The following is a 14576-nucleotide window of genomic DNA, read 5'->3' as shown; positions in this document are numbered from 1 at the left end:
GAACAAACCTTGCTGTACACGCACAAAAAATAAAATCTGACAAATCTGCATAACAGCCTGTAGTTAAATAAAAGAACCAGAAGGGCCTGAAAACAAGTTGTCATGTGCAGTACTGTGAAAAACTAAGGACACTTCTATAGCTTGTAGAACCATCTTTGATGCAGGAATTTTCTGTATGACTGTCGGTCACTCACGTCATTGCTTTGACCCACTCTTATTTACAAGGTTGCTTTAGTTCATTGAGATTCGCAGGTATTGTTTATGCAAACTAGGGCTGGGTATCGTCACTGATTTCTAGAATCGTTTCGATTCCGATTCACAAGGTCCCGAATCAATTCGATCTACGATTCGATTCAAGTCGATTTGAATCGGGGAAATTTTGCCTCAGACAGTCAGAAATATTATAATTCAGATCATGCATCAGTACATGTCCATATTTTTATATCTATAAAAATAAAGCTGACACTTGCGAGACTTTATCAAAGGTGTAAGCATCACAGCAGATGCCTGTGTCAAAGTAACTGAGGATAAAACACAAAAAAACACGAAGGTGATTTTCCTGGCCTGGGATTCAAAAAAAAAATATTCTGTAGTAGATCAACAACGAAAGAAAACCATTAATCAACATCTGAACATTACCTGATGCTGCTGAAGTGAAGCAGAGCAAAGTTACAGAGGTAGTTTTTAGTTTTTTGCCAAATATCATGCTGTGCGTGATAGCTAGACATCGCTACGTTGATCTCATTAGTGGAAAGGACATTGTTTAAAGAGGGGTTTTTTTAAGGTTTCTTTAGATGCAACTCTATAAAGCTGTTGTGCCACTTTGTGGAACGATTACTAGTGGAAGACCTAGCATTACCAAGAGAAAGCTAACCACAAAAGATTAAGCAAATTGGAGGCGTTTTGTGTCTGCAAAAAAGAGCTCTAATTAGATTGCAGTGCAAATAATTGCATAAATTGTAATTTATTTTTATTATTTTTTTAAATTATTTGATTTATTAAAATCAGTTCGGTAATATATATATATTCCTGGAAGGATTTTATAAATTTTATTTCTACAGAAGAAAGTTGAAAGTGGGGAGTTTATTCAACAACATTGTTATAAGACCATGAACCAATGAATCTGTATTATATTGAAGCTGTAAAAAATTTTAATTGGTATATGCTGAGTTTTAAGTATAACTAATAATCTGATATGCATAGAAATCTGTTGGGTCCATGAAAAACTGTTTTTTAAGGCTTGAAAAGTCGATTCCCACCTTCATAGTGGTCGCAGCAGATGGCTGGCCGTCCCTGAGCATGAGGTCTCTTCCTGTTAAAAGGGAGTTTTTCCTTCCCAATGTCACCAAGTGCTTGTTCAAAGGAAGCTGTTTGATTGCTGGGGTTTTCTCAGTATTGTTCTAGGGTCTCTCATTTTGCACTAGATGAATTAAATTGAATTAAATTGAATTTGCTTTGCGTATGTGAATCTTAAATAGGATCTGTGAGACTCTCCTTTCTCTCACAATAGAGTCCTGTCTTTCACTTTAGTGACTATATTGTTGTAGGACAGCCATGTCTCCTAATGCACGTTTATGGAGGCTGCAGGTCTGTCTGCAACTAAAATATTTAGGAATTTTCAGACAAATATCAAATGGATGCATATTTATTTCCCACAGGCTCCTCTTGACTGGGTCTTTGCCCCCACTGTGCCCACTTGAATTCCTGGAAACACTTTTCTCTGTACCATCTTCTTTCTTTAAATGAGACACACTTAGGGTTTTTCTGACAGCTAGGATGGGTGACTAAAATGTAAGCACAATTACTTTGCAAAGGCCAAGAGTTTGTGTTATCCTATTCGAAAAGAATGTATGTTATTCCTTTTTTTTTTTTTTTTACCATTTAATAAGTTTAACAAATTTATACTATGTTCAAGTAGAAGAAACCTCTATTAACAATTGAGTGTAAACATTTTTTCTTTCTTCACTTTGCTGCATTTTCTTTTGGTTCTTTATGAAGAATAAATCTGAGGGTTTCCAAAAAAATCTCTTCTGAAAAATACCCTACATGCTGCCTCTGAGGCCACAACCTTGATTAACCTTTTTTCTAATTAAACATCTTTATCTTTATTGTAGTTTGCCATGTATTTAGTTTTCATTTGAGCCTAGTAGTTTATCATGCAGTGTGTGAACATATGCACAAGCAGAGTGTGGAATTCCCATGGAGTGTAAATTAAGTTTATTAGCTTCTTTATTTAGGAAAGTAGAGAGTCCCATTTTTTGCATGTGCCTCTGTTTCCATTTGTGATGCGCTACAATCCACACAGCCTAAATGCAGCCACCTCACAGCACTGCACACACACCTCTATTTAAAAATCATGTGTTGTCACTAACAGCTCTGATGTGGGGAACGATGCAAAAAAAGAGGCTGACGGTGAGCATTAGTCACTGTAATGACTGCAAACTCTGTTCATGAGGTTTTAATTACTTTGCCTGATACAGGTGAGGAGGGACACTGGGCATTCATTTTTATACATCATCAGTGGCATTTCATTACAAACATGTAACCTGCCAGATGGTGTTCAGCAGAACATTTCAGGGGATGCTTTAGAGCTGGGGTATCAAACTCATTTTACATTATGGGCCCCATACAGCCCACTTTGATTTCAAGTGGGCTGCACCAGCTAAAGTCCCTTTTCTGTCAGTATAGAGAAGTTTATTTGTACATTTAATCCTGAAGATTAATATTTTCTTAATATAAGGAAAATACATGCAAAAGTATGTTTCTGTAATACATGATTTGGGCTTAAATTATTAGAAGTGAATGTGTAAAATTACAGAAGCAGTTCTGGTAACTCCAGACTGTCCTGTAAGTATAAAACTGAAAGTTTATATTTTTTAACCAATTTTGTTTCAACGATTGTAAAAACTCTGTTTATCTATTATTTACTCACTTTGTTATAGTAGGACTGCTATGGTCATGAGAGAAGTCTTTATTAGTAAGAAGAGATTTAAAATTTATGAAAATAAAGTTAGAAATCCAAAATTTATGCCATCCTTCACATTCTCCAAAGCACTCCAGCTAGCTGGGTTGGAGTCTTTGTTGGGCCAATTCTGGCCCCAGGGCCTTATGTTTGACAACCCTGCTTTAGACAATTCAATGGTCTAAACTCCTGTAATTTTTCTTGTCTTACAGCACATATTTACCTGTGATGTCCAGGATAAAGGCAAATAAAGATAAGGTGAGTTATGACTTTATTACAGCATCAGTAGGCGCCGTTGTTTCAAGAGGAAAATGGGTAAATGACTTTTAAAGAGGGTTCACTGTTGGAGATTCACTTAAAAACAAACCGCTCACCTGGATAGTGTTTTAATAGAAACAGCTACACTGAAGCCAACTGAGTTATTCTTATGCATCAGTGTGATATAAAAGGAAAAACAGAAGAGCAATTCTCCCTCAGCCAAGTGAGAATCTCAATGACGACGTGATCAGACTGCCAGTAAGAACATGCTTGAAGGCCAGATGAGTCATCCTTCACCAAGTTCTCAACAAGTAGATGAGTGCATGGGTGAACATGTAAGAGTAACGCATTAAGAAAATTTCCACGCATTAAACAACATAGTTCCAAAACCAATAATTTATTTGGAACATACAACAGCACAGGAGAGCCTGTGGAGTGGTTATGAACCCTCCCGCTAATGTAGCAAGGCTTGCGAGCTTGTCGAGAGCTGCACTCTGATAGTTTCCACTTCAAGCATACCACATCAATTTGGCCGTCTATTAAAGACGCAGAATTTTTCATGTTCACATGTTCAACCCTTACACCAGCTTCCCAGCATTCACCTCTAGGCTCCTGGGGAATTTTTACTCATCTCTCCCAAATTTGTATCTGTATCATATTTGCAGGGGCTGATGAGCTCTGAGACTTGATGCCAAACTCATAACTGTATTCAGCTGTTGTAATGAATAAGTCATTCCAGATGTGAAATGTCTGCCCGAAATATAATGAATGTAGGCTACAGCAGCGGCCCTTATTTCCCTTCACGCCGGTGATCAGTCATCGGTCACTCTGTAGCGTGTTGAGGTTTGCGTTGTAATTTCAGTCCCTCTTGCAATGCAAGTGTTACTTTCAGCTCTTGTTTGTGACCTCCTTGTTCAAAGGAGAGTGATTTTGTCATTTTTTAACTCCTTTATATATATTTTTAACCATTTGTGAGACAACATGTTGAATTTCTTGGCATTAGCAACAGTAATGCCAAGTGTATCACATTTGATACATGAGTTTTTGAGGCCTCTGCGTCATCATTGTGATTGTTTTTAACCATAACTTTAATTCCCTTATATGTTTTTGTTGATTTAAGATAAACTAACTGTGAGCAGTAAATTGCACAGAAATGCCAGATGTAGCAAAAGTTATACAAACTAAAACTTATAGATGCAAATTTATTTGAATTTTCTGGCAGTTGTTTCATGGTTCAGGCTTTAAAGGTTTTAGAAAATGATCAGGACGATTAGAATGCATAAATATTTTATAATAAAAGTACTGACATTGAAATGTTTGTGCCATATTTTAGTATGACTTGAACTGCGTATAAAGTAAAGGTGCAATCGGTTATGTTTTTTGTTCACTTCACAAAATTAGACTGCCGTTGTGAGAACCCCAGCAGGGTTAGAGTCACTGCAAATCCATACAAAGTTTTGAGTGAGTACTTGAATTTTTATGAAATGCACTGAATCATTTCTATCCTGATGTGAACGTGTCACAGACCCTGGGTTTTTGGCATTTACTGTTTGATTTCCTATATTTAGTGTTCTGAGTCTTTGGGTTTCATTTTCTATTTAACAATATTTTCCTTGTAGCCTCAGTTTTATATTTATGTTTTCTTACCTTTAGTTTTCTGATCTAGTCTTCTTTGATCATAGTTATGTTGTATAGATCACTTCCTTAGGTTTCAGGTTTTCTGCCTCTCTGGTGTTTCCCTGTAATTTGTTGTCAAATCTCCATCCCTGTGCCAGATGTTTCTTATTATACCTCCTGTTTTGTTTGGTAGTCTTTTGCTCCTGGTGCCTTATATTTCCGTCCATCTGTGCCTTATTCCGTCTGTCCAGCCAACTGCTCCCTTTTCACCTGATTAGGCCTTTGTGTTTTTAATAGCTTCAGTTGCCCTTTGTGTTTGTCGCAATGTCTGTTTATCTCACTGTTGTTTGTTTTTATGTGTTTGACTGTCATGTATTCTGTTTCTCTGAATTTTTGGACAGTTTTCCACCATTAAAGGTGAGCCTTTAGTTAAACCTGCCTGCCTGTAGAGTTTCTGCCTGCTTGTAAAGCTTTTGGGTCCAAAGTCCTTCAAACTATAACAGAATGGCTCCAATGATGACAGTGCACTCATCCACTGGTCAGAAAGGGTCATGGAGTGGTTTATTGTGTATGAAAATTATGTGAATCACATGCGGTGGTCTTCACTGCAATCATAGCAGAAGTTCAGTGCTTTGAGGTAATTGCACACTTCCCGATTGCATATTCTTTTTAAATAATCGTCACATTTAAAAGATTCAGCCCATCAAACAAATTACAATATTATTCAACTATAGCTTGTCAAAAAATAGAATGCAGTGTTTCACCCTCAGCTGTGAAAGGCTGATGGGTTATTGCCATTACATGATCGGCTGCCTTGGCATCAGAGTTTTTAAATGCAAAAACGAGCGAATGAGGTGAGGTAGGATTTTGAAATTGAAACCATAGGTGCATCTTCTTAAAATTTAGGACGAGTTTGAATCTCAGTGACATAAACTTAAAGGATAAGGTCAGAGGTCAGGTTTTCTGAAAATCTTGTGAATGCGATAACTCAACATTGAAGCGATGTAGGATTTTGAAATTGAAACCATAGGTGCATCTGTTGGAAGCTGATGGGTAGCACTTGCAGCCACCAGTATTTTTTAATGATGATTTTATTTATTAGGGGGAAAAAATATCCAAACCTACCTGGAAGATGTAATTTCACAAGGTAAATGTCACAAGTCAAAATCCAGGCTTCATTACTTCCAGATATGTTAAATCAAGAAATAATTTAAGTCTGATAAAGTAAACTAGGCTAAAAGATCTAAAAACTAACTATGACATGATATAAAGAAGCAGGTGAGAAACAAAGTCATGGAAAGAGTTAAAAGGTCATTTCTCATGGCTTAGGACTCCAGTGAACCACAAATGAGAAAACCTGGTGGAACGCTGGCAAACCTTAACAGGAGTGGCCAGCCTACGAAAATTACTCCAACATTACATTAATGACTAATCCAGATGTCCACAAAAGAACCCAGAAAAAACATCTAAAGAACTGAGATTTCCAAGGTGAGAATCACTTCTGAGAAAAAAAACAACACAAAGGCTCATCTCACATTTCCAAAAAAAAACATCTTAATGAACTTTTGGAGAAATATTCTGTGGACTGACAAGACAAAAGTTGACCTTTTTGGAAAGTTTGAGTTCTCTTACATCTGGATTGAAAAGAATAGCATTTAATAAAAAGGAGATCATATCAACAGTCAAACATGGTGTTGATCGTGTGATGGTCTGAGGCTGTTTGCTGCTTCAAGACCTGGACAGCTTTCCAAATTGATGGATTCATGAATTCTGCTCTCCAGAAAAATCCTGACGGAGATTGTCCACCCTTCAGTTTGAGCTCTGAAGCTCATGGGCTTGATTATGCAGCAGGACAATGATCTGAAGAACACCAGCAAGTCATCTGCATGGCTCAAAAAACAAAAAACAAAATGAAGATTTAGGAGTGGCCTAGTCAAAGTCCAGACTTAAATCTGATTCAGATGATTAATTAAGACCTTATACAGGCCGCTCATGCACGAAAACTCTTTAGTATGACTGAATAAAGACTAACCTAAAAGGAAGAGTGCGACAAAAGACTGAAAAGACTCCTCGCAAACACTTCATTGTGGTTCTTGCTGCCAAGGGTGCCACAAGCATTTTTTAGTTTTAGGGGTCAAGTACTTTCACACCAGGCCATTAATAAATGAAAATCATCATTTAAAAAATGCTGTTTGGTTTTACTCTGTTATCTTTATCTAATACTAAAATTGTTTAATGATCTGAAATATTTAAAGTTGCAAATATGCACAGCACTGTATTAGAGGATCAGTGGCAATAAAAAAATATTTTAATGCAGTCAAGACAATTTCTAACAACTACAGCCACACGAGTGTAGCGTCGACCGAGTGTAGCATCACGCTAACAGGTCATGCCAGTTCTAAATCAAATAGAAGACACAAGTCCTGTTTTCAACTTGAAGTCAACGCTCTTTAATCACACAGATGATAGCAGGGTGTTTTTCAGTGGCTACTGACGTCAATTGATTCCATAATATTCAAGAGAAAAAAATTTTGTGTGTTGTGTGATCAAGGTGAAGTGGAGAGTGTATCTTATTTTCTTTTACACTTTACAAAGCATGATGTGGTAAGAGGGTTTATTTTCCTAGAAAGGGCACACAAAGCACATTCTGGGCACATCTTGGCTTTATTTTGTTGTCTCTAAGTTTATACCATTATCCACTTTTCTGAAGTGTACCATAAAGAATTCGATTTGGGGCCCAGCACAATCTGCTCTAGACCGAATATCTAAAAAGCAGTCTGCACTGGTGACTTACATTTCTTCATTTCCTGATTTTGATAAATGACAAAGGAGTAGAAATTCTTCTCACTCTTTTTCAGGTGTTGATTTACAGTCCAACATTTTTCAAATACGTCTACGAATCGTGGCTTGACAGTCATGGACGATATCCTTCGACCGGTTTCCTCAGTTTGCTGCTCGCTGTCCACATATGTGATGAGGTAAGGAGAACTACTCTAATAGGTAACATATGTGACTCCTCAGTCATTCCTGCCAACACCTCCATTTTTCATAAGTTTCTCCCATATTTCCCTGCCAATTCCTTATTTATTGTTTTTCCTTGGATAGTCCTCTATCTATGTGTGACCCTCAAACTTCATTATGAATAACTGTCATCCTGGTATCCATATTTTTGTGTGTTTATCTGATGCGTTCTAAGATGTCAGATTGTTTTAGAAATACAGTCCAAACACTGCAGATAATTTCAGCCTGCAGTGATGTCATACTCAATTACATCAAGGTAAAATGATAGAGTTGTGACCTGGCAAAGATTGAGGAACAGACACAGATAAAATATCCGCACATATCAAGAAATTGAGTATTTAATAAACCTAAAGTGAGCTATTTCAGACCTTCTTTGTTTTCATTTTGATCATTATGGCTTACAGGTAATGGAAATCAAAAATAAAATATTATTAGAATATATTATTTTGAGTTTAAGTAAATTAGTATTCAAGTATTAGAAACATCATGGATCTCCTGGTTTAGTTCAATACACACAATCACAATCGTGGGGAAGACTGCTGACTTGACAGCTGTCCAGATGACTATCATCAACACCCCACAGAAAGAGTGCAAACCACAGAAGGTCATTGCTGAAAAGCCTGGCTGTTTTCAAAGTGCTATATCAGGGCACATCAATGGAAAGTTAGAGATTTATGTTCAGTAGTCCAGTGTCCTCTTTTCAGTGGAGGACACTGGACTTAAGATGAGGACATTCAGCATTTCATTTGAAAGTCTGTCTGTCTCAAAGTCTGGAGTAAGAATGGAGAGGCACAGAATCTGAAAAGAATCCAAGCTTTATGGAGATGCCAATTTAATTTTCCAGCTGGACTTAGCACCTCCTCACACAGCCAGTACTGCTACAAAACGGTTTACTGTCAAGGTTGTTTTAGTGTGCTTGACTGATGAGCCAGCTTGCCTAACTTGAACCCCATAGAAAATTTATGACATATTGACAAGAGAAAGATGAGAAACTCCAGACCAAAAAAAAAAAAAGACCAATGGAAGAGCACTATAAAAGCAACCTGGGCTAATTCCTAACCAGTGCCACAAGCTGAGTGCCTCCATGCCAATGTGCTTTGATGTAGTAATTAAGAACTAAGTATACCCATAGAGAGTGTAGAAGAGAAACAGCTACCATAGATCAATTTAAAGCCTCGAGATAAACGTTTCTACCATCACTGGTAATCTGGCATATTTCCAGTGTGCCAACGCACTTTTGGGGCCGATCGACTGGTCTGAAGAGCCACTGCACACTGGCTGTACAATCACTGATAGCATCCCATTCGTTCCTTTCCATTACTGACACTGGATTGCACATTCAAATCTCTTAATGCGAGATTTGAATGTGCCCTCAGTGTGGAAGAACAAAACAATAAAAAGAATGAAGTTTTTTATTCAATATGACCCAAAATGAGTGACTGAGGACATAAACGCTGAAGTCTTTTTTTTAACCATTGCTATCACTATCTGGTAGCGTTCAGAAGTGCTTCTGCAAAGATGTTGACTAAACTTCCAATGTCAATATCGCCTTAATGAAATATTGTTCAAATTAAAGAAACACTTTCCTCCAGTTGCTGTAGTTGTTTCACTTGTAGAGACACATTTCTTGAAACATTTCACCCTTTTCTCATAACTCTAAAAACAAAACCCAATTCTCAAACTACATTCGCAAAACCGTTGATTCTTCTGGCAAAATCTAAAAACCCATCCAAACAGTTTTATCTGTGGTCAGAACCACACAATGGTCTGCTCATGCATACAGAGAGTAAAAATAAGAACAGAACTAAGCTTTCAGTACACCCTAGATGAAACAATGAAAAGCACAGTGTTCAGGGGATGTATCCCAGGCCTTTAAACCTCATATTGATGTCTTAGAAGTCTACAAAAATATGAAGCAAAAACAAAAATGGACAATGGCTGAGATATGTCTCCCTTCTTTAAAAAAAAAAGAGAAATTATAGGTTGTGTTTAAATTCAGTTGCTCACCTGAAATTACTTTTCTTGACCTGGCTCCACCTCTTCTCCTCAGATTGTTTCCATTGCTTGTTGAATTGATCAGGCTTGTATTGGTTAAATGGCATCATTAGTGACAACAGCGAACTATTTTGTGTAGACAATGGGCTAGAACCAAATTTTCATCAAAATGAGCCATCATCTGATCTAGCCAAATTGAATTCAGTTTCTGTGTAACAGGCTGTGGGATGAGTGCATCCAGACCATCTACAAATTACAACAATTTCTCTTTTTAAATAAAAAAAAATAGGTAGTAGAAACAAAATTGTTTTCTAGTGTCACCAAAATCTCATCACATATCACTGGCCTCATGTGGTGATACTGCACAGTGTATTTCTGTAAAAAATCAATTTCAAAGTTTGCAAAATGCTTCCACAACTGGACTTGTGAAGCAAAGATCGCTCTGTTGATGATTAAAAAAAGGCATTTGGAGAACTTTGGAGATACTGCAAAGTATGTTATTATGCACTAAGAGCATCTGTGGTAGTTTCACTGTGATTAACTTTGTCTCTTACAGGTCAGTGTGTTTGGATTCGGTGCAGACCAGTATGGAAACTGGCACCACTACTGGGAGGAGAACCATTTGGCCGGAGCTTTCCGACACACAGGAGTCCACGATGGAGATTACGAATATAATGTCACCCTGCTGCTGGCAGACAAGCACAAAATCCGAATGTTTAAAGGCAGATGATACCGAGCCCATATGTGCAGCTGGATGACCACCAAATGAACCTCAGCAGCCTTTTAATGTTCGTTACCCACCAAAAGAAGAATTTTGTTTTCATTTTATTTCTTTATTTTACAGATTCCAAAGACATTTTCACTATTCTGCTCAGCCCAGTTTCCTGTCATTTACTGAAGTGGCTGTTTAACAAATGTCACTTCTATTGTCACACCAGGAGACGAGGACAGGCCATCCATAAGACAAAATCAGCACTGCCATGGGAGACCGAGCAGATAATAGTAGAAGGGAGACAAAGATGTATGTTAATAAGCATGTTATTATAAAAAGCTGAAGTTCTACTACATAGTATGTGTATAATCCATGTGTCGCTTTTCTATATACGGTAATGATGTCCAGCACTGTGGCCGCCAAAAGCTTTGTATGCTAATGATCAGACCAAGTGCCGTAATTACCGTTAATGTCATTCAATTGCCTCTGTTGCAAACTGTTTAAGTTTAAATTGATACCCAATAAATGTAAAAGCATTTAAAGCAAAACCCTACAGACCTAACATCAAAATGCATTTTCACAATATGGCATTGGTTTTTTACTTTGTAGTGATGGACATGCGAGAAATTCTGCTGTTTTTTGTCAGACCCACCAATTTTTTAATGTGCAACCTGCACTAAAAAGCTATTTATTAACTTGCTTTCCTGATTACAGCTGTAAAATAAAGTTTAATGACACTAAAGGGGTGCTTAAAATTGAACCCAAAATCTAGCCCCAAGAAATTATTTTACTACATTGGGACATTTACAGAAAACCCCCAGGACTACAGCCACATCTATGGGAAATACTTAAGTGTTCAGTCCAAATGTCAAACACTTTGTCATCCCTACATACTAAGTTTTGCAGTATAGTTTAAAAAATAACCATATTGTCAATGCTAGAGCAAAAATTAAGTCTCTATCAAAAAGAGTCTAAAAATGACTATGCACTTTGTTTTGCGTCTAATAAGCTTCAATAGTGCTATGTATTTCGAGCCAAATGTTAGCTGTCTAACCTGCTAAGCTATGATGGGGAACATGTTAAACATTCCTTCTGCTAATAATGCTAGCATTATCATAAAGAGCATTTTAGCATGCTAGTATTGAGCCCAAGTTCGCCTGTGTCTCAGAGCTGCTGGTATATACAGTGTTTTAATTTTTCCACACTTAATCTTATTTTCTCCTTATTTTGTTGAAGATTTGTGGGCTGTAGTGTTTTTTGTGACACAAGTGTGTATCTCCTAGCAAGTCAGAATTAGCACGGTGACACTAAAAAAAATTAATAAGCTAGTTCCTTAGTTGTCACTCTCTGTGCTCGCTGCGCACTGAGGGTACAAATAAGACTTAGCTTTTTAATCTTATTCTTCTTATTTTGTTGGATATTTCTTGACTGTGATGGTTGAGAAGTAGACACACAAATCTGAGCTAGCACGCTGGTACTCATGGGCTACATTACAGTATCCACCTCCTCTATCCTTGGCTTTTTCAGATATGTCTCAGTCACATAGAGAACAATAGAATGACCACCTCCTTGTGACTAGGAAAAATCAGTCATTGTTTGTACTGACTTTTTTCACATTGGCGACTTATTTCAAATAGTTGGGACCAACAACTGGTTGCCTAAAGGTTAAGTGTGTAACAGTCAACAACTTGTAATTCAACAGCTTGCCACCAAAATTATATTCTCATTATGTCTTTATATATAAGCAAAGTTGCTGAGCGCCAATGTCATCTTGCAGTTAAATGACCGTAATGCAGCAACTACATTATTTGTGGAGGGATTTCTGAATTTTAAATCCATGGTTCTGGTTGGCAGTAGCAGTTAATGTAAATTTCTGTTTAATATGAATTTCTGTGGATACAGACAGCAATGAATTTGTATTTTTCACCAGTTTAACACAGTTGATCACCATATTAACAAAATCTGACCGCATTTAAACGCTAACTTGACCCCATTCAATTGCAAACTGATAGCAGACTAACTCCATCTTATTGCTGTTGCATTGCAATCCTTGAAGTCAGCAAGGATGAGAGTAGTCCCAGACCCAGTCTTTGTTTTCAAAGCAACTTCTTCAAAGGACACCAGTTCAGTCATTTTCATTTTCTCTAGTTGTAGTATCGAATTTTCTACCCACAGTTTAAGTGTTACATACCCAGTGTGTATTAGGAGAGATGACTGTAATGAAAAATCTCTTGAAATTTTCATGAATTATATGAATTATTTCCATCTCTTTGACAGAGGGCTGGCCTGAGCTACATATTCAGAGCACAGACATTACATTAGACAGGATGCAGCGTGTGCTTCAGCTGCTTTCACTAAAAATACCATAATGTGGCACCTTCCTGCGGCTTTATGTGGCAGTGTGGGCGTGTTAATATGTAAAATGTAACCGAGGTGAAACAGAAAATAATGTTTTATTGCTCTTATTTGTTCCCGTGATCACTTCTCTCTCTCTCTCTCTCTCTCACCACTAACCACTGTGGCTCTCTCTCGCTCTCTTGTTGAGCTGAGGTGAAGGGGGTCAGCTTTTGATGTTTCTCACAATTTCAGCACATTCTACATTTGAAATTGTAGAATACCAACACCAACTTAGTTTCTGTTCTAGACAGAAAGAAAGTTTGGTGCTTGGAATTTGTTTCTTTTATTAAATCTGCTGGGCCAAAAGGACTCTACTGGAGACCTGCAGCTACCTGTGGATTAAGAGTTGTGTTATAGCAAAGCAATCAATGAGATTGTGCCATTGGGTGTGATGGAAAAATGATAGAAAGGTTTTCAGTGTTTGCAGCGTAACACAAACAGCGGGTTCTTTGTCATCGATCATTAACACCTGACATACGAACCAGCCTATACAGGGGTGCCTTATCATTGAAATCAGTGATGTAGTATAAATTTTTTGATGTATTATGTGACACAGTTTGTAAATGAAAAGTATGTGTAAAGTGCCTTACAGTTAAAGTGTACTGTATTGTTGTGTAAATCTGACACTCATATGCTTGGTACACACAGTATAGCTGTCTCATTTATTGTCAGTAAGATGCCAACATGTTTTGCACTTTTTGATGAGGTGTCGCTCTGTTTTGTCCAGACTTTATTAGCTTGCTGATCACACTGAACTCTCACCTTCTTATTTTTACTCAGAGACATCTGACCTGAAATGTTGTGCTTGTTCAGATGATGCAGGAGTTAGGCTTAGCTGCAGTAACAGGCTATGATTTGCTCTGTGTGCCTTGTAACAGATTAGAGACATTTGTATGGCCGGTGTCTTTTCTTCATTCCCGCACACACAGAGACAAACCACAATTTGGTTTTTCCTGTCACCATGAATTCATTCAGCTGCCACAGAAAACAACAGTGGTGTGAATGTGTCATACAGGGAGCAGGGAATACTGCCACCTAGTGGACAAAAACGTGGGTCAGCATTAACGTGTTTTGATTTGGTATTATATGATTCAGTATGAACTGGCACTTTTCAAACTGTATTCATTGTTTATCGTTTAAATAAACTGTAAGTAGTGCAGTTGTTTCAGTCTTCACACACACACTAGCTGTGAAGATGGATGTATGTAAGACTAAGACACAAAATAAAGGCTCCAATGAAAAGAATGGGTGACTTCATTTAGTTTTACAGAAAATTGTTAAACACACGGTCTGACACACATTAGGCTGGAAAATTCCTACAACAGCTCAGCTGGTTTCTTATATCTGTTCAAGCCTTTTTGTTTCCTTTGTATTCGTTTTTTTTTACTGATATCTTGTTGGAATTTGTTAGTGATTTATATCAAAGAAAGTTCAGTCATTTAGTGTAAGCCTAACTCAAACACAGTGAACAAAACATTTTAGTTATTTTTTTAGAAATCACAGACACCCTGTCCTCAAGGCTCAAAAAGAGAGGAGCAACATTTCTCTTGAGTGATACAGGTTATAAAACAAAAAACGGTCCTCTCCAGATGATGCCTTTTCAGGGAAGGTCTT

The 14576-nt window shown here is 37.4% G+C and overlaps 1 protein-coding gene across 5 annotated transcripts in view; it reads left to right on the top strand.

The window, feature by feature from the left end:
- The window catches only part of LOC308385175 (CMP-N-acetylneuraminate-beta-galactosamide-alpha-2,3-sialyltransferase 1-like), a 97764-nt gene extending 83543 nt beyond the window's left edge, over positions 1–14221 (top strand). For all 5 annotated transcript variants that reach the window (XM_080863962.1, XM_080863963.1, XM_080863965.1 and 2 more), the window contains 3 exons: positions 3175–3220; positions 7696–7815; positions 10410–14221. In XM_080863962.1, coding sequence (XP_080720088.1) covers positions 3175–3220; positions 7696–7815; positions 10410–10583 — 340 coding nt within the window. In that variant the 3' untranslated portion in view covers positions 10584–14221. The remainder of the gene's footprint in view (positions 1–3174; positions 3221–7695; positions 7816–10409) is intronic.
- The last annotated feature ends 355 nt before the right edge of the window (positions 14222–14576 follow it).

Source organism: Rhamphochromis sp. 'chilingali' (genome assembly GCF_963969265.1).
Source record: "Rhamphochromis sp. 'chilingali' genome assembly, chromosome: 17".
NCBI classification, from domain to species: Eukaryota; Metazoa; Chordata; class Actinopteri; order Cichliformes; family Cichlidae; genus Rhamphochromis; species Rhamphochromis sp. 'chilingali'.
Note: the sequence above shows the minus strand (reverse complement) of the source record. Positions and strands in the feature narration are given on the sequence as shown.